Raw genomic sequence first — 20,069 nt, 5'->3', positions numbered from 1 at the left:
AAAGCAGCAGAAGCAGCCACAGGATACCAGCAGCCTTGATGCTGCAGGCTTCAAATAAGTGTGAGGTTGCCCATTTCTTGAATATGCAGGTTGAGGAGATGTGTCTAGTTCAGATTTTCTCTCCTATAGAACGGGGCAGCCGGAATTATCTACTAGACCAGTGGTGCATAACATATGACCTACAAGCTGCATGCATCCTCCAGGACATTATTTACGACCCTCCAAAGAACCCGAGTTTAATGATGAAGTGTTGCCTGAAACTAAGTCCGTTTTAGTCTTTGCATCCTGATGCTTGCAGTTTTACTTCTATTTGAAACACGATTTCAGTCCCATAATACAAATAATTCATAGTGGTAGTGTCATGACAGGGCAATATATATAATACAGGTTACAATTAAAAAATACACCAATATATAAAAGGAATACAAATAACACTCGTGTTTTATTTTTATTTGTTTTAACTCAAATTCATGCACTGGCACCCCCATCACCTGCTTATCCATACAGACAGCCAACCCAGTGTATGAGACTTGTGTGGTACATTCGGTCTTCCTGCTAAATCAGTTGGGCACCCCTGTGCTAGACAGTCATCTATCCCTGGCACATGCTGGGCTACTAGGGACTGGACTCTTCATGGACAGATGCCCAATAAGGGGTGCCACTTCGCAAAGTTTTTAGTATTGTGTACCTCTCTGCTTGCAGATGTAGCAAAATGCTATTGTGTTGTTGGTCTAAGGGAGCAAGCCCCTGACAAAGAAATTTCCCTACTCCCATCGCCAGACCCACAAACCGCCAGCCTGAATGATAATCCCTAGCAGTGCATCCTAGGCACGATTACTTAAAATATATTCCGGCAGCCGCATTCAGAGCAACGAATTGCTGATCCACTGTGTTCTTCGCTGCTATCGAACACAAGGATCACTGCCATTCCAAAATGGCCACCAGCTTCGACTTGACACCTATACTCCAGCTTGCTTCCATGGCAACGGCTTCCTAAGCCCTGCAGGATCCCCATTGGTTGATGTCACGGTTTTATTCGCTGGCAGGCGAAGTAGCCGGCCCTCCCCCTAAGGCCATACCCACAAGGCCACCCTGTCTCGAGCCTGTCAGACTGTCGGGATTAGGGACGCTGATCGCCGCACAAATCGCGACCCTTGAGTATTCAAATTTGTGCACCGCTCCTCGACATCTGTTTACTCGAAAAGCTGTAACCCATACTTGAAATTATACCGATATGACAATACAGCGCAGTACTGGAAATTTCCATAGTTAAGGTTTGAGTATTATCAGCCGCACCGAACAATACACGACTATAATCACTGCTTCAATCCCCAGCACCATCCTTGTCCACGCTGAGTGGGTGTCTCACGATATTGTTGTGCATCATTTGATTGTAGTCCCTACCCTTAAGGTTTAACCACTCCCTGATTCATAAGGCACCTAGCAGATCTCTGATTGCCATAGCAAGTGCTAACTGTTGTAATATTATACTCATTAATACTGAATCCTTGTCTAGGGCTTAATGAACTGCAGACATTCTTGTACTTACCTTACAGTAATCCATAGGATATTGCTCACTACAAACGGTAATGCTTCTGATTATGTTCCCCTATTGCATCATAAACAGTTGTACACCCTGCACAGGAAACGCCTTCAGACCCCTAGGCAATGGTCTCTCTAAATTGGCCTGCCATAGCATTGCCCTACGCCGTTCCTACCTGCAACTCCAGCCTTCCAAACCCCTCCTCAGCCCTGTAGTACTCGAAGCTACTGCCAAGAGCCCTAGTACACCTGAACCTATGCTCACTCATAGCCCACCCATACGCTATGATCCGTTGACCAACTATTTTATTGCTACCAAACCCACCCTGGGCACTCCTCGATTAAAAAGATTAAGATCATGGACCAAGCCATTGATAACACACTCATCAGGCTTTACCACCTCAGAACCCACAACTACCCCCAGTTTCACCTGTCCCCAATGCCCTTAAACTACAGCACCTAGCTCTACCAACCCCAGTGGTGGTGTAAACAGACGATTAAGATCTTGGACCAAGCCAATAACCACAGGCCTATCTACTAAAAACTATCCAGCAACCTCATCACAAGCTGTTCCTAGAACAAAATCGTATACCCCTAAACTGATTGCACAGTCACTCAGCATCAACAAACTATCTCCCCTAGAACACGGCTTCCACATCCACAGGACCGATAGATGCAATACGCAAGGAGGTGGAGCGAATATCATAGTATAAGATAACCTACACATCAGAACCTGCCCTGTGGAACAAATAGATGGCTACGAAATCCTTCTAGCCAAAATAACAACAAACCCCAACACTACCATTAATATTCTGCTAATCTAGAGATCTAAAAAACTAACCCCGACATTGACATTCCGCTGCTCCTCATACCTCATCTTAAACCGAATACCAAATGTACCGTACTTTGAGACCTAAATTTAGGTTTCAACGATCACATAGATAAGAAAGCAGCTACCTTCTATGAAGCACTCACTGACATTAATTTCACCCGACACATCAACGTCCGGACTCCTATTCAAGGAAGAACCCTTGACTGGCTACTCACGGTTAATATGCCAATAACCATAGATTCAATCTTCCCAGTAGACTGGTTAGATCACTATAGTATCAGCTTTACTATGAACTGTCTGGGCAGTAACAAAAGCACTGTAAATAACTTGGCTACTTATGAAACAAGAAACACCCGTACTCACAGCCGATTCTCTCTCCCCTATCATCATCATCAACCTCCTCAAAACTAGTACAGTCAACACCAAAAACCCCACGCTGCCAGCAGATATATACACCAGAGCTGCCTCGCCACCACTATAGACATGGTGGCCCCTACAACAATCAAAAATCGCAAAAGCAAGTGTTACTGGTTCAATGATGACGTAGTAGCACTCAGACGTACCAAACTATCATCGGAACACATTTTCAAGAAAAAACCCAACCTAAACACCAAAAAAGCATTTAAATCAGCCAACAGAACTTACAAATCAGCGATTATCAGACAAAAAACCAGTGCCTACAATACCCGTATCTCCAATGCTAACTCTGACGCCAAAGAACTCTAACATTCTCAGAGAATTGGAGAACCCTATCCCCAACTCCACCCCATCCAATGAGACCAAAGATTGGTGCACTACAATCCAAAATGCCCTAGCCTCCAAGATTGATTTACTCCAAACTAAAATCAACAAAAAACGGAAACTGTTAGCCGATAAGAACAGCCCCACTACTACACCTAAAGTGACCATCTCTAACAATATTTCCCCTTCCATTTTACGCCTGTCACCCAGGACCAAGTCCTAAAAACCATAACTAAAATAAAAGCGTCTAACTGCAAATGGGATCAATTCCCTGCTCACCTTGTCAAACAGTGCGCCTACCCTCACCCCCATCATCACAGATTTTGTCAACGCCTCATTCAGCTCCAACTTGGTACGAATTAGCATCAAAGAAGCCTGGGTCACCCCGCTTCTTAAAAAAAAAAACTAAACAAAAAAAAGAAGAAAAACACCCTTGACCCAACTGTCACCACTAACTACCGTTCCATCACTAAAGTCCCCTTCCTGCTGAAAATTATTGACAAAATAGCCTAGTCTCAAATTCAGGACCACTTAGAACAAAACCAACTCCTAGGCAGCAGACAATCAGGATTCTGCCCAAACCATAGCACAGAAACAGCTCTCCTTCATTTTAAAATCCAGATGGATGCGATTAGAGACACAGGGAAACTTTGTATTCTCTTGATATTAGATTTATCGGCAGCATTAGACCTTGTGGACCACGACAAAGTCTGTACCACACTAGCCAATGACTTGTTTCTCCAACTTGTTTCTCCAACTATGCAACATGCTGGATTAAATCCTTCCTAGCTAATCGCACTTCCAGAATATGGATAGGAAAAGAAGCAGCCGATCCTATCGCAGTTCCAATAGGTGTCCCCCAAGCCTCTTGCCTCTCTCCCACCCTATATAACGCCTACACTAAACTTCTATTCGCAGCGTTAGACAATATGGGTGTCATCTGCAGCAACTTTGCGGACAACACGCAAATATTCATACCTCTCTCAGGGAATTACAAATTAGACACCATCCTAATTAATAACATTTATGCAATCATACGAAATTGAATGGCTCTTAACAGCCTCTGTCTTAACGATGAGAAAACTGATATTCCCATTGTGGGCTCCCCCACTAAAATCAACACCCTCCACTCTGATTACAACTCTATTATAATTGATGGCACTACCATACCCGTCCTTAAACAAGTAAAAACACTTGGGGCCTCATCACGAGTTGGACGGTAGCCCCGGCGCCATTACCGCCAGGGCTATTAGCGCTACCACCAAAACCCCCAGCGCTATTAGCGCCGGATCACGGGTTTGGCAGAATGGTTGGTTCCCATTCCCCATTGGGCCCATTCGGGAATTCCTCATCCCCCATTGGGCCCAATGGGGAATTTTTGCGCCAATACCGCCGGCAGATTTCGCGCCGGCGGTAATGGTGGCGAAAATCAGCAAATTTACAGTGGATTTGCCCCCAGCTCACAGCTGGGGGCAAATCCGCCAAGCCCATGATCTGGCGGACCCTTAAATGCAGCGGTAATAGCGCTACCGCCACATTTAAGGGTTACCACCAGACTTGTGGTGAGGCCCTTGGTGTCAACCTTGATGCCAACCTTTCTATGACAAAGCACACCAATGCCATTGCCTCATCCACGTCCTACACAGCCAAACTCCTAGCTCTTAGCCATCAGTTCCTCGCCCCAGGTAATTGCATTACACTAGCCAGAGCCATAATACTCTATAAAGTAGATTATTGCAATGTTCTACTATTAGGTACCTCGAAGGCCAACTTAGCCAAACTTCAACTCATTCAAAATAAAGCCTTACAAGCTTCTTTAGGGCTAAAGAAAAGCAGACCACATCTCCCACATCAGAAGAGAGGTCCACTGGCTGCCTATCAAAGCCAGAATCACGTTTAAAGCCCTATGCATTACACACAAATTTATCAATAATACAGCTCCCATATACCTGAACAAATCCATCACACACAAAAAAGCAGCTAATAGAGCACTAAGATCAAATGCTAAATCTCTCCTGGCCATCCCACGCTCCAAGAACAGCAGGGCTGGAGGAATAAGTTTCACAGTTCTGGCACCCACTCACTGAAATACCCTCCTCATTAATCTGAAAAATGAATCCTCATTCCCCATTTTTAAGAAGCTACTAAAAACATGGCTATTCACAGTCTAATTTAGCTTGTTCCTTGGTCCCCTAGCTCTGATTAGACCTCCTGCCACTACTGATTAGTGGCAGGAATCTGCTTATACATATGTTGTGTTTCTGATTAACTGTATTTTTTTCCTGAAGTCTATGTGTAACTATTAAATTGACCTCTAGAATCGCCTGCTCTAACTGACTGTAACTACGCTGTGATACCTTAGGGTCTGGGAGTATAACAAATGCAATAAGTAAATAAAATATCAGGACGTGTTGACTGTGTTTAGAAGCTGTGTGCCGCTTACAGGTCTAAGACATGTATCTGAAACCAACATTTACTGGGATATCTACATCCCCTAGATGGTGATGGACTGGAAGAGAACTTCCCTTCCGAGTATGGAAGCATTGGCTAGAATGGTCATCTGCAGGGGGAGCGATTGTTCATTGTACATGTACGGTTCGCTCACCGTTTGAGAGACTGGGTGATCTTTTGTGTGACTACCACTATATCTTGCCAACCCTCCTCCAGACCCTGCTCCACACGAGGGACACTCCTGGAGAGCTTGCTGCATGGCCAACCACCTAATCGGGCACCTGGAGAGTGACGTCTGGATCGTGCCTGAAGGAAGGGCAATTCTATCTTGTAGCCCCAGCAAACCAATCTGTTGGACCAGGCAGATCCAGAAAGCCAGGTCCACAGGGCCCAAAAGTGTTTGACAACCCCCAACTGGCATGGCATCAGGACTTCTGCTGCCAGGGCCGGGAAGAATGTCTGGAGCGCCATTTCCTTTCCGATCACAGGCAAACACCGAGCAATGGGTCGAGCCAGGATGGAGGCCCTGGATGTAGCAGACCTCCTGCCCAACTACCCTGCAGGCTTATCCACCTTAAAACCCTGATTAACCTTATCCTCAAGGAAATCACCAAACAGCGTGAGGCCCTAAAATGGGATGGCCTTCTGCCGAAAGCCTGTCCGCCAATCCAGGATGTGGAGGTGCCCACGGCCAGTGATGACGGAACCGATGCACATTGCAGCAGTCTTCACCCCATCATAGGCGATATCGAACATGAACTCCAACAAGGTCCTGTCCGCATGTAGCACCAGAATCCAATCTGAACCTTCCTCTTCTGCTTTTATGTCCGACTTAAAGGCCCCCAAGACAGTTTCGACAGTGTAAGAGGAGTATGTGGCTGACCGTAGGGCCAGAAGCGCTCCGCCAGAAGCCTTCTTCAGAGCGGATTCCACCTTCCTTTCCGTTTGATCTTTGATGGCCTCCTCCGCAGCCATCAAGGACCTCGCCCCAAGGCTTGGGAGGATGTCTACCAGTACGACATACAGCACGGAAGTCTTCCCCCCCACCCCCCTACAAGAGGTAAAAATATCTTGTCTGGGTCAGTCTACTCTCTCTGGATTTGAGAGCTCATCTAAGTAAGGAGAGGGGGGGGGGGGGGGGGGGGGGAGTCCCCACTCCCCACCCAGGTAGAAGAAGGTGGGTAGGGTGTCCGAGGATAAACTATCAGGAGAGCCCTGCAGGAGGAGGGTATCCAGGGTCACCACAGCAGAGGGGTGTATCCTCCCTCTTTTTCTTTGCGAGTCCCCTTCCTTCAGCTTTGGTGGCTCGCCTCCCCCCTCAGTCTGCAGACTTCAAAAGGGAAATATCTCGATAAGGAGGCTACCACTAATTGTCCTTATTCAGGTAGCCCATTACATGGGGTTTACAGGCACTGAACACCCTCACCCCCCCCACTCCCCCCTCGGCACCGCTGGGTGTTGCCAGGCCTCAACATCCCCAGTTCCAAGCGCGTTCTCAAGACAGGCCTTCCCCGCCTCACCGAGAAGTCATGACAATGTATACAGAGAGACATAGCAAAGGGGCTTCTAATGTGAAAAAACACTAACACTACGAGACAGTCCTTCCGGCACTTATGGAAGAAAAGTACAGGGAGTTGTCGACATAAAATACCTGGTACGTTTTGGTACAGTACACCCATGATAATTGGTTAGCCTGTGTTTTAACTTGCTAAATGCAGCCCTGGTCAATGGACCGTCTCTTGCTGGATCTGAGATCCAGCATCAGATGTCTTCCCGGATCTCGGTCCCAGCCTGTCTCAGCCCAGACAAGGAAACTGGGGCTCGTGATCTAATCTGGTAGGTGCTCCTTTCCCGAGCCGTCATTCGCGCGTTTGCCGGGACCATTTGCTCAGTCTGTTTCTTTCCTCTGGCTTGTAAGGGAAACCCTGGGCATCAATGGACCAAGAATATCACTGGGATAGGGGCCATCACTATGCATCTTATACTTTCATTAAAAAAATGTTTACTTAAAAAAAAAAAAACAATTTCCAAACTCTAAAATGCCGTTTAAACTTGCATTCCCTCGTTTTCTTGCAAATGCGTTTATTTTTTTGTTGGCCTACCACACAAATACTCATGTGTTTATCACAGGTTATATTTATAACGTTGTTATATGCTTGTCAAACTGCTTAATCATAAATGCTTCGGTTGTGCTGACAGCAGTTAAGAAATTAAACCGTGGGTTGATGGGTGCCAACTTTTGCTTTTCACTACAGGGACAGAAATACCTCTCCCCGAAAATAAGCAAGCGACCAGCTCAACCCATGCCCTGGGCAAACACATTTTACAGCACTTTTTTTTTTTTTTACAAGGAATTGCAAAAAGTCATACGATTAACCAAACGTTTTTCAGCCCGATGAGCTTCCCCGGTAGCCTTATAATGTGTAGAGCGTATCAATGGATCCCTTCATTTACTAAAATCACTGCATTACCAACCGTATTTTGGGTGCACAACTGCCATGGGAGTGATTTAAAGTGGAATTGATGTACAGTGTGGAGTTTGGAAACAACATGAAAAAAGTGACCTATTATTTTGAAAATGTCCTTTGAGCGGAGTTCAACTGACAGCTTCGCAAATTCGGAACTCCGCCCCCACCCCTGCCCTTGTGGGATTCCCCCATTACATTTTTTTCCATTTCCACGGCTGGCTAAGTGTCACGAGTTTCAGCAATACAACTAACGAACCATTGCAAAAACAAGCAGCATGCAGACGAAAAAAATGAGGTTAGTCGAAAGAGTGGTTTGGTTTCGGAACCTAACCGTTTTCGGCTGGCACTGTGCGGTCATACATTGGTTGAGTAAGCATCTAGTACGTTCGACCCAACAACAGTCACTAGAGAGTTATACACCACGACCACGGGTACAAGTAAACGAGAGAGCGCAGTGCGCTTAAAACACTTCCCCTGAACCCACTGTTACCCACAGTGAGCGAAGCGAGCACATCTATAGGTCACTGGTCATAGCACGGGACCACCGCAAGAGTGCATACTTTCACACAATACGGTTCTACACACAAAGCATCATTACAGTACTGAAAGCAGTATAACTATACACCACATCCGCGCAGCCACGAATTCGAGCATTGTGCTCAACAAAGCACCGCACCTGAAGCCGAACATGCTAACTCGTCCAAAGGTCAAACGAGCAAGAATGTGCAGTTATATAAAATGCGAACAAACAATAGAGCCTCACCTGAGCCGGATGTGGCTGGAGGGTCTTGGGGGGGAGGCACACTAAGGCTCTCATCTGCCGCTTCGGCCACCTTGACGACAGTGAAGTTCGGCATGGCTCCCTAGAGTGCGAGCTCGGCGGCGCCCTACCTGCCAAGTCTGCTCCCTCCTGGATGATGGCTGTGTCCCGATTCAGAGCACGTGACGGGGAGGAGTTGGCGGAGATTTCCACCTTGACACTGGGCCGTTAGCTGTCAACTAGCTTAGGTTTACCCGACTACCATCCTGTCAGTATCTGAGCGCTCCATTGCCACCAAGGTCCCACTACCTCACGCCTCCACCAACAGACCTTTGCCTCTCCGCTGCCATCTTGCAGATGTAATCTCTCCCAACCTCAATGTTTGCACACTCCGTACAAAATTGATCTGTTCCATCACCATCTTTCTCGAAACCAACTCCAAGAAAATCGATAAAACCTGCAAATATACACACCAACGTGGCAGCAGTCTAATACAAATTGTGGCGTTGACATTACTTGAACTATGAATATAGCTCTGATGACCCTTATGAAATTATTTGGAGGCCCTAGATGCTAAAGTCGCTCTTCAAACATCACTGCTTACTGAGATACAAAAGCGAGAGGTTAATAACAAAAGCAAAACAGCTGCAGTGGATCTGCCAAGTGTAGATATAGCCCAACTTGCAATGATTCGTGGAAGTACCCCAGTCTGTAATAAATATGTTGCCACAGATAGTGGAATGGTTGTGGGACCTTCTGCCTTAATACCAACAGACGAGCCACTCCACAATGTTGCACTTGGGAATGACATTGGTAATGTATCACCTCCAGTTGAATCTACACAAATTGTTAGTTCAGCCAAGGTTTTGACTCAAAGCATCTCAGGGCCAAGTAAACAGGACTGACGTTTTTAAACCAATGGTGGGGCTTAAAGGCTCACTTAGGAACGAAACACCTAATTCGATCCATAAATCTTCCAAATAAAAAGATGGTATCTATATCGTCTGCAATCGTTAAGAAATATGCAAAAATATATCTAATTCACAAAGACAAAATCTCTAAAAGCTTGCCACACAAACTCCAATATATGCCCCTTGATGACCTAATATTAGCTGCTGATGCGCAAGATGCAAATTAAGTGCAGACAGGTCTAGGTGGAGCAACACCCCCCCCCCCTACTGCCAACCTTGGGTGCTTTACCACAATCTCCAATAGCCTTGCAACCCGACAACTTTTTAACTTTGGAACAACGGCTGAGTGAGATAGAATTACCAGGTTACTCACTGTAGTGACCACCTTACTCCTAGTCCATAGTCCCCTTTCCTCCATACTTATGGGACATCTCTCCGTCCTGTGGGACGGGACCGGAGCACTTTGTAAAAAGCATCCACATTTTTTTCAAAAATTTGTCCGTCCTCTCTTTCCTGCGCGGGGCCCGGCACGCGGCCGTAACCCCGCCCACCTTGGCTCCGCCCCACGCATCACCAATCAGTCCTTTTCTATCGCAGGGTCAAGACCCATTAGCAATAACAGAGGAACCTTATTAGAGGGGATGGTGGGCGGGCGTATGGAGGAAAGGGGACTATGGACTAGCAGTAAGTTGGTCACTACGGTGAGTAACCTGGTAATACTCCTACGTCCCGTCCCCTTTCCTCCGTACTTATGGGAGATTCCCAATCACTCCTTACAGGAACTATGGGTGGATGGTAATACCCCTTACTGAAACAGGTTCTTCAGCACAGCCTGGCCGAACTGAGCGTCAGCTCTAGAGCTCATATCGAGGCAGTAATGGTTACAGAAAGCAGATGGGGAGGCCCAAGTAGCCGCTTTAGCGATGGAGTCCCAGGGAACATACTTCTGAAAAGCAACCGCGGCTGCCTTGCCTCGCACCTGGTGTGCATTGATACCTTTAGGAGGTTTCTGCTTTTGGACGGTGAAAGATTCTGTGATACAGGCGGTAATCCATCTGGAAATAGATGCCTTAGACGCCCGCCTGCCCTGAGGCTTACCGAAGCTCTCAACCATTTGGGAAGAGCTCCAAAGCTTGGAAGTCCTGTCCTGGTAGAACTTAAGAGCTCTTCGGACATCCAGGCAGTGTAGAACCATTTCCGCCTCCGAGGCAGGGTTCGGAAAAAAGACTGGAAGGGAAATCGACCGATTCAGATGAAATTCGGTCACTGCCTTTGGTAGGAAAGCTGAGTTCGTCCGAAGGACTACCTTGTCCTTGTGAAAGACCAAGAAAGGATATTCCACCGACAATGCCTGGAGCTCACTCACTCTCCTCGCTGACGTAACGGCTACCAGAAAGGACACTTTCCAGGACACGTACTTGAGGTCAACCGTAGCCATTGGCTCAAAGGGTTTATGGCACAGCGCCGTCAGGACTACATTTAGGTTCCAAGGCAGGTGCGGACTACGAACCGGAGGGTAGATGCGTGTCAAGCCAGCAAAATGTCTCTCCACCACCGGGTTAGTTAAAGAATAAGAACACCGGTCTGTAGAGAGGTAAACGGAAATCGCTGAGAGATAAGTCCTGCAAGACAGAACATGAACCCCTGACTCTGCTTGGGAGGATACGAAGGACAGCACCTTGTCAATCGTTGCCACCCTCGGGTCCAATTCTTTCTCCAAACACCAATGACAGAACCTGAGCCATTTACTCTTGTATTGGGATCTGGACGAGGGTTTCCTGGCTGCCAGGATAATGCGCATGCTATCCGCAGACAAACCCAAATGCTCTAGAGACGTAAACTCAGGCACCATGCCGACAAGTTGAGTGATTGTGGGGAGGGGTGCCACATCTACTGTTCCCCTTGGTGAAGAAGATCGGGAGTTACTGATAACCAGATAGGCGGACACACCGACAGGTGTTGAAGTTCTGAGAACCAAAACCTGGCCGGCCACCACAGAGCTATCAGTAGAAGAGAACAGTTGACAGAGCTCTTCAACTTCCAAATTGCTCGATGAACTAGGGGAAGAGGCGGGCAGGCGTAAGCTCTCATGCCGTGCCATGGAATCTCGAGTGCGTCCCCCAGAGAGGAGGATCCCAGCCCCCCCCCTGGAGGCGTACTGAGGAAGCTTCTTGTTTACCGCCGTGGCGAAGAGGTCCACCTCCGGTGTGCCCCAACGCGAGAAAATCCATGAGAGGATCTCTGCCTTCAACTCCCACTCGTACCTGACCACTGTCTGCCGGCTGAGGGCATCCGCGGTGACATACAGCTGGCCCGGGATGTGCACTGCAAGCAGCCAGACCCCATGAAGCACGGCCCACTCCTAAATCTGGATGGACAGGTCCACGAGAGGGGGAGACTTCGTTCCCCCTTGCTTGTTTATGTAATACATTGATACCGCATTGTCCGTTCTTATGCGGACCACCTTGTTGACAATGAGAGGTCTGAACGCCTTGAGCGCCAGAAAAATCGCCAGAAGCTCCAAATGATTTATGTGCAGGAGCTTGTCCTGAGGTGACCAGAGGTCCGAGACCTGAAGAAGATCTAACGTCGCACCCCACCCCAAAAGGGAGGAGTCTGTCGTGATCGTCACCATGGGGGCTGGGTCCTGAAACCCCGCGTCCACCGACAGGTTGCTAAGAGATGACAACCAGTCCAGGTCCACTCATGGAATTCAGAATCATTATCCGCTTGGAATCCGGGTCCACAGCTTGACGCCAGGAACTCCGAAGAGCCATCTGGGTCCGTCTCATTTTGAGACGAGCAAGAGGAAGAGCCAGTACACACGAGGCCATGAGGCCCAGAAGCCTCTGGAACCACCAGACCAACATGCTCTCCGACTGCGCAAACATCTGCCACGTGGCCAACAGATCTGCCATTCTGTCCCCGATCAGATACACTCGGCAGTCTATCGTGTCCCAACGAAAACCCAGGAAAGTCAGGTCCTGTGAGACCGTCATGGAGGATTTCCGCCAGTTCACCGACAGCCCAAGATGGAACAGGAGCTGAAGGAGAGACTGGAGGTTGTCCGCTGCTGCCAACGGACAAGGGCTGCGTAGGAGCCAGTCGTCCAAATAGGGATACACATGGATACCCTGGAGACGAAGATAGGCCGCAATCACCGACATCATCTTCGTGAAGACACGCAGCGCCGAACTGAGGCCAAAAGGAAGCACACGAAACTGGAAGTGCTCCTCTCCCAAAGAGAAGCGGAGGGATCTCCTGTGTGGATTCCAAATCAGGATATGCATGTACGCATCCTGAAGATCCACCACGCTGAGCCAATCGCCCATCTGCAAAGAGGAGCGAATCTTGCCTGGGCGTGATCATCTTGAATTTCTCTTGGGGTAGGAAAAGATTGAACTGGGAAAGGTCTAGGATGGTGCGCAGGCCAGCCTGGTTGGGTTTGGGCACCGTAAACAGCCGGGAGTAGAAGCCCTCCCCTCGCTCCCCAAGGGGAACGGGTTCCACAGCTCTGAGGTGCAGAAGTTTCTGAACCTCGGCCTTGAGGGAGGGTGAGCCCGACAGTTGAAAAGGAGGGTTGAGGGGTGGGGTAGGAGGTAAAGATAAGCGGAAGCCCGCACGAGCGACTGACAAGACCCATCTGTCTTCTGTGATGGCCTGCCACGCCTCCCAATGAGACGCAATGCGTCCTCCCACCGGGGTCTCGTGCGAGCGCGGAAAACCCTCATTTGGCAGGCTTATCGGTGGCGGTGCCACCTGAACCTGATGAGGAGGCTGAGGAGCGGGAGAAATACCGCGTATGCTGTTGTCTACGGCGGCTATTCCCCGCAGGAGTATCCACTCTGCGAGATTTGCGGTCGAGGAAGCCCCTAAAACCAGAGGAAGGTCGACCTTGCGACAACGTCCTTTGAGCCTTAAAGGGAGCTTTAACCAGAACAGACAATGATTTAGCCGTCTGAGTGCTGTCTTTGGTTTTGGTGAGCTCTACATCAGTAGAAGAGTGAAAAAGCTCCTTACCATCAAATGGAAGGTCCAGAACCTTGTCTTGCACCTCCTTTGAGAACTTAGTGGCATGCAGCCACGCTTGCCGCGAGGTATCAACCCCAAGCATCAGACCCCGAGCCAAGGTGTCTACGTGATGAGCCGCAGCCTCCAGGAGATCCTGGGCCAAGACCCTGGCATCGGAAAGGCCTCCTCTGAAATCCTCCAACTTCTCGACCGGAATGTGCTCCTCAAACTCCGACAGACCTCTCCACATCTGCATGTTAGCTCTCGCCAAAATCAATTCTGCATTGGCCTGCCTGAGTTGTAAGGCCGAATTGGCAAAGATTTCCCTCCCTAGGGAGTCCAGGAGCTTTTCCTCCTTTCCCAAGACACGAGTAGCCGTCACGGAGGAGGATGCTGCAGGACTGGATTGCAACATAGCCGCAGCCACCACTGCGGAGGAGGGAGGCGGACAAGACCACTTCTTCCAAAGAATGCAGCCTGTACCTCGCGTCATTCTTTTTATTGACAAAAAGTCCCGAGTGTGGCTTTTCCCAAACTCTACGGACCTCGGCCAGAACGTCCTTCTGCAAGAACAGGCCGGTACGCTCCAAAGGAGACAAGGTGAACACCCCAGAAAGCACGCTCTCCTGCGTAGCAGGTGCCTCGGGCACCGGAACATCTAAGAAACTCATCATGTCCAGCACCCGGTCATGGAAAGCTCTGATAGAGCGGGGAAGGTCCTTGTTGTCCTGATCGCCTTGAGGGTCATCTGACAGGTCAGGATCCTGCTGAGCCGTGTCAGGCACTGCCTTGTCCACTGGGGACAATGGTGGCACAGGCGGAAGCGCAGGGGGAGGCACCACGGGCAAGGGAGGCGCCGGCGGCACCACCGTCGGAACGGGTGGAGCCGGAGGCGCAGGTGGACCTATCTCCTTGAAAAGCCCTTTGAAATATTCCCTCATGGGGTCAGTGCGCATAAGCGCTTGAAATTTACCGAAAAAAGTGTCCTCAGGAGATTGTTTCGGAACCTGAGGAGGCCTCTCATGAGGTGGACAAATCCAGGGACACAACGGGGAAGGGTGCCACACCGGCCCCGCCACCTACGAATCCACATAAATCAAGGGAGCCGCCCCCGCGGGCAACAAAACATTGTGCGGAAGAGGCATCTGGGCGTTCCAATCATAAACCGGCCAGTAAGGATGTGCACAAGGGACCTTAAGTTCACCCGAAGGACCGAACCCTACACCAGGGGCGGATGGCATAGTTGTAGGGGTAGTACCTAAAATGGCCACCGTGGTCGTGGCGGGAACGGCCGCCATTTTGTCCTCATCTGAGGGGAACTGCGGCACATGAGGGAGTGAGGCAGGGGTCCCCGTCGATGGGTCAGGGGTCTTAATTTTAGCCTTAACGTAAGGAACCTCAGCAGAGCCGGTACTATGAGGCCTGGAATGTTTCTGCGACATACCAACCGCCAACTGAGCCTTCGAAGGAAGGGCCTCAGAGCACTGCCGGTAAAAGAAGAAACTTTCTTCTTTGCCCCCTCAACAGATCTGGTGTCACCACAAGAGCAGGAACGGTGCGCTGTCACCGGCAGGGCCTTGCCCGGCCCCTCAGAACTGTTGGTACCCTTAGCCTCTGTAAGAGGGACCTCGGACCTAGGACCGGTAGAAGCCTTATCGGCACGGGCCTCGAACATCCGTTCGGTAACCTCAAGCCCAGCCAAGACCTCGGACGCACCCCGGTTTTGTTTTTGAGGGAAGCCGAAAGAGCGGCCTCAGAGCAAGCTCCGGTACCCCACGACTCAGTAGAACTGGGTCTACAAACAGCCCCCACAGGAGGGGCCTCGGAGCGTACTGCGGTGGACACAGGCCCCTTACGGAGACCCTCGGAGAAAACTCCGGTAAAATTATTAGGCCGCACAGGCACCTCAGGGTGAACCCCGGTAACAGAGCGATCAACGCTCCTCCCGGCTCGAGAGGAACTCGGAAAGGTATCCCCCTGCCGGGGTGCTCTGAAAAGTAAAGAACTTACCGGGCGTTTTTTCTTCTCGTCGATGAACGCCTGAAAATGCGAAGGAGGAGTCCGTCCGAACACGTCCTCCCACCGCTCCAACCGACGTTGAAGTGCCCGGACCGAAAGGGAGTCACAACGGTGTTCCGGACCCAAACACACTAAAAAAAAAAAGAGGTGGGGATCCGCCCTCGCGAAGCGACGGTGACACGATGAACAGTCTGGAAAATCTAATTTAAAAGACATAGACAGACTAGTAAAGGAACGCTAGCGAGAGCCAGAGAGGGAAGAGGGGAAAAAAAGGGAAGAAAGTCTTCCGATGATGCAAGTGCGTCCGGCTCCGATCGTGCGGAGAAAGGGACTGATGGGCGATGCACAGGGCTGAGCCAAGGTGGGCGGGGTTATGGCCGTGTGCCGGGCCCCGCGCAGGAAAGAGAGGAGGGACACATTTTTGAAAAAAATGTGGATGCTTTTTACAAAGTGCTCCGGTCCCGTCCCACAGGACGGGGAGATGTCCCATAAGTATGGAGGAAAGGGGACGGGACATAGGAGTAAAATAGGCTGCTCTTTATATGGCCTCTTCACAAAAACGGTAAACAAATTTCTCACTCAGACACACATGGACCATACAATCTAGTTAATGAGCAAAAAGACCAGACATCCCGAGGGATTGCCTCTTCCTGGTAGATTAACAATCACGTTAAAGCACCATCAGACCAGGCATCTAAAAAGTATTTTAGTGTTTAGTATGATAAAATATTGAAAAACCCGTATGAACCTAAGGATGCCTTTAAACCGCTGTCAGAACACTTTCATCATTTGATTCTACAATGTAGACCTAGCCCTTTCCCACAATAGAACTTGAATAGATCAAGCTTTTTGAACATCTTTAACGACATGCAGAGTTTAGAAGACATCTCCTCCACCAATATCGATCAAGTTGAATTTCTTAAAGAGACCAACCTGTCAGTGGTAAGACTATGGGTCCTGTTTTGAATACTATATGGCAATCTAGAGCAGACCTGTTTTCTTTGGGCTTCTCTTTGCAAGATAATTTTGGAGACTCTCATCACAGCTGCCATTCCCAACACACTTGAGAGCATCTTGCAATTGGAGCCCTCTCTGCACCTTGCGTGCTCGATGGCAGAGCATGTGGTGAACGAACAAGTGAGAATGCCAATAACCTAAAATCAGCTTAGAAAAAAGACATCCACCAGAGCAACCTTGACTTTAGCGAGCTGGAATACGAGGGGCTTCCTGCACCACCTAAATCCAGATTTCAAATATTTAGTGGTATTTGATATAGTTCTACTTCAAGAGACATGGCTAAATGAATCGGCTATAAGGTCACATTGTACTAACAGTTCCAGCTAAATCTCTTCCCAAGGGTAGACCGATATCGGGGCCTGCTAGCTGCAATTAGAATCTCTGACATGATCCTTCAACCCTGGGCAGCCCCCAACCACTACATCCAGCTAGTCAAACGTAGCTGGACATCGAATATTGTTTACAGGAGGGATGGGGGCATAGAGTTGACCAAATTCTTCAATCTAATTTTGGTACTTAATTTAGTTGCATTGGATCCTTCTATTACCCATACTATTACAGCTGGAGATTTAAATCTGCATTTTTTGCAGAAACAACTCCTTCAGAGCAAATCCTTAAGCAGCAATGGCAAGTGATCATGACGGATAGATAATTTATGATGGCTAATGGTGATGTGCCCCCACAAAGTACATGGCGCAGAGGCTACCAACAAGCCATCATTGATGGTCTATGTCGACCATAATTTATTTGCAGCGGCCGATACATTCACCATTCAGGCACAACCCTGTAGTGACCATGAAATCCTAGTCCTGTCATGGTCGTGGCAACTACAGAATATTGTTACTGCCAATGGCAAATACCAGTCCCAATTTATGATCACTGGGGGTCGCAATTGCTTTCGGTGGACAGATAAAACCTTAGGGCAGTTACATGAATTTATCAAATCCTGTGGACGAGGTAATTACACAACCGAGCTGCAATTATTTAAGGAACATAAGTCTATGACAAATTAACCCACTTTCAGACAAGCATATCTACAGCCCTACTTTACAAAATAGAAAGACGCTCTTGCCTAAAGCAAAGCATGCCACATGGAATCTGTCACCAGTTGACAGATCTTATGTTCAGACAACTCAAATCACAATATAAAAACTTGCTTAAAGCCAGGCAAGCATTAATGTTCCAGCAAGATTGCGAACACATGTTATTGCAGATTGGTAGTCAAAATTCTGCTCAAATATGGCAGCTTATCATTCAGGCACATGGGCCTGCATAGGTATGCCTCCAAATAAACACTCTCTCAGAACAGCAATGGATAGACCATTTCACTGCCCTATTATGCATTACCCTATGATAATCCTCCACCCATCCCTTCCCCTATGACAAAAGAAAACCAAATGTCAGTCACAGAAGAGGATATCATTTACTATATACATAAATTGAGTCCCTCGAGAGCGTGTGGCCCCGAGGACTTACAGAATTTCATGCTCAAACATCCTGAATTATGGGCCAAAATCCTGCATACTATTTGCAAGCAGGTACTACAAAAGAAAATGATATCACATTTGTGGTTGCACTCAGTCATTGTTCCCATCTTCAAGAAGGGCGATAGGCAGTCCCTTAACAACTACAGACCGATCTCCCTTCTTGATAACACCTGGGCAACTGAGAAAAATCCTTAGAGATCCTTTCCAAAATGGATTTCTCCCTTGATTGGGGACCACCGTGAATCTGTTGTCGATTAGCACCATTAAAGCTCACTCTCAGCTAATGCACCACAAGGTATATATGGTGTTCATAGACTTCAGAGCGGTGTTTGACTCTAGAAGGCTACCAATGCAAAAACTCCATAAGGCAAAATGTCCAGAATTCCTCACTACACTGATAGGGCTCTTTCATTCCAACACTACCATTCAGGTCTTGCTAACCCTAGATGGTGACATGTCCTCAACAATTCCGACATTCAGAGGGCTGAAACGGGGCTGTATACTACCATCAGCCCTGTTCAACTTCTTTATTGCAGATGTGAAAGAAACTCACCAAGGTTGTATCAGACTTTCCAAAACTTGGCCACAAACCCATTTTGTGGCTCCTCTACGCGGATGACATGGTCTTATTGTCCAAAAACACAGAGGATTACAAAATCTCCTTAATAAGCTACAACAATATATGTAAGAAAAATGATTTATCGATCAATCTTGACAAAACCAAGATTCTAATGTTTGTGAAATGCAAGAATGACCGAAGCATTAGGCATTGGTCTCTTTTTTTTGGCAAAATATTTTTATTGAAATATCGTATGGACATTAATTCATCGAACAATTGATTATAAATCATAAAAAACAGATAAAAAGAACACCTTATCGATATTTCATTTCCAACATTATAAATTCATCAAACCGTATAATTCATCAGTAACTAGTAGGTTGCAAAGGAGTTCATCTATACCTAAGCATTAGTAAAAAAAAAAAGAATGATTACAAAATAATAAAAAACCTCCTGGTCTATGATGTCCAGATATAAAATGCATAAAAGTAAGTTCCATAGTTCCATTAGTCCCCTCCTCGCCTCAGCTCAAGCCGGCAGTTGGGTGATGCCCGATGTCCGTACTGGAGCTCCATTAAGGCTTCAAAATGTATTTAATGAGTGTAGGTTGAAAAAACATATGTTCCCTTTCGGCCGCATATTCCAGAAAAGGTCCCCAAATTCTTGAGAACTTAGCAGTCTTGCCTTCCATGCAGCCGTTAACTTTTCCAGTCCCAACAATTCGCAGATTTTAACCCACCAATATGCTATGTGAGGATCCTCGATGTCTTTCCAAAATCTGGCACGAGTGAGGCGAGCTGCCATAAGCAATTGGGTTATCAAATCCGCCCTGGGGCCTGACTGTGGGTACGAACCATCATCCGGAGAATCTCCCAGTACCAATATCAGCGGGTCCATGGGAAGGAGAGTACCAGTCATGTCTCTGATCTTGGATCTTACCTCCAACCAGAAAGACTGAATAATTGGGCAGTACCACCATAAGTGACCCAGGTCCCCTCACACCCCGCATCCATGCCAGCAGTTGTCAGGATAATCGGGATTAAATCGCATGTAGTTTCTGCGGGGAGAAATACCAGCGAAAGCATATTTTAAGCGCACATTCCCTGACAGTAGTGCATCTAGAGACCTTGTGAGCCCTATTCCAAATTTGTTGCCAAGACTCCTGGGCAATTTCCATTCCCAGGTCCCTCTCCCAGGCCGACATATAGGACAGCTTCCCCTCCCCTGAAACATCTCCTTCCAAGAGACGAAAACAAGCCGCCACCCTGCGG

The 20,069-nt window shown here is 48.0% G+C and overlaps 1 protein-coding gene across 3 annotated transcripts in view; it reads right to left on the bottom strand.

The window, feature by feature from the left end:
• SLC12A6 (solute carrier family 12 member 6) overlaps nucleotides 1–20,069 on the bottom strand; it is a 3,180,404-nt gene that overhangs the window by 3,028,420 nt on the left and 131,915 nt on the right. Inside the window, exon 1 of one of the 3 annotated variants that reach the window (XM_069633766.1) lies at nucleotides 8,798–8,936. The exons of the other annotated variants lie outside the window; for them this stretch is intronic. Coding sequence (XP_069489867.1) covers nucleotides 8,798–8,891 — 94 coding nt within the window. The 5' untranslated portion in view covers nucleotides 8,892–8,936. Of the gene's footprint in view, nucleotides 1–8,797; nucleotides 8,937–20,069 lie in introns of those variants that run through there. 3 annotated transcript variants of the gene reach the window in all.

This window comes from Ambystoma mexicanum, chromosome 13, assembly GCF_040938575.1.
Source record: "Ambystoma mexicanum isolate Mex_15411 chromosome 13, UKY_AmexF1_1, whole genome shotgun sequence".
NCBI classification, from domain to species: Eukaryota; Metazoa; Chordata; class Amphibia; order Caudata; family Ambystomatidae; genus Ambystoma; species Ambystoma mexicanum.
The sequence above is the reverse complement of the archived record's forward strand: the minus strand, read 5'-3'. Positions and strand labels throughout refer to the sequence as shown.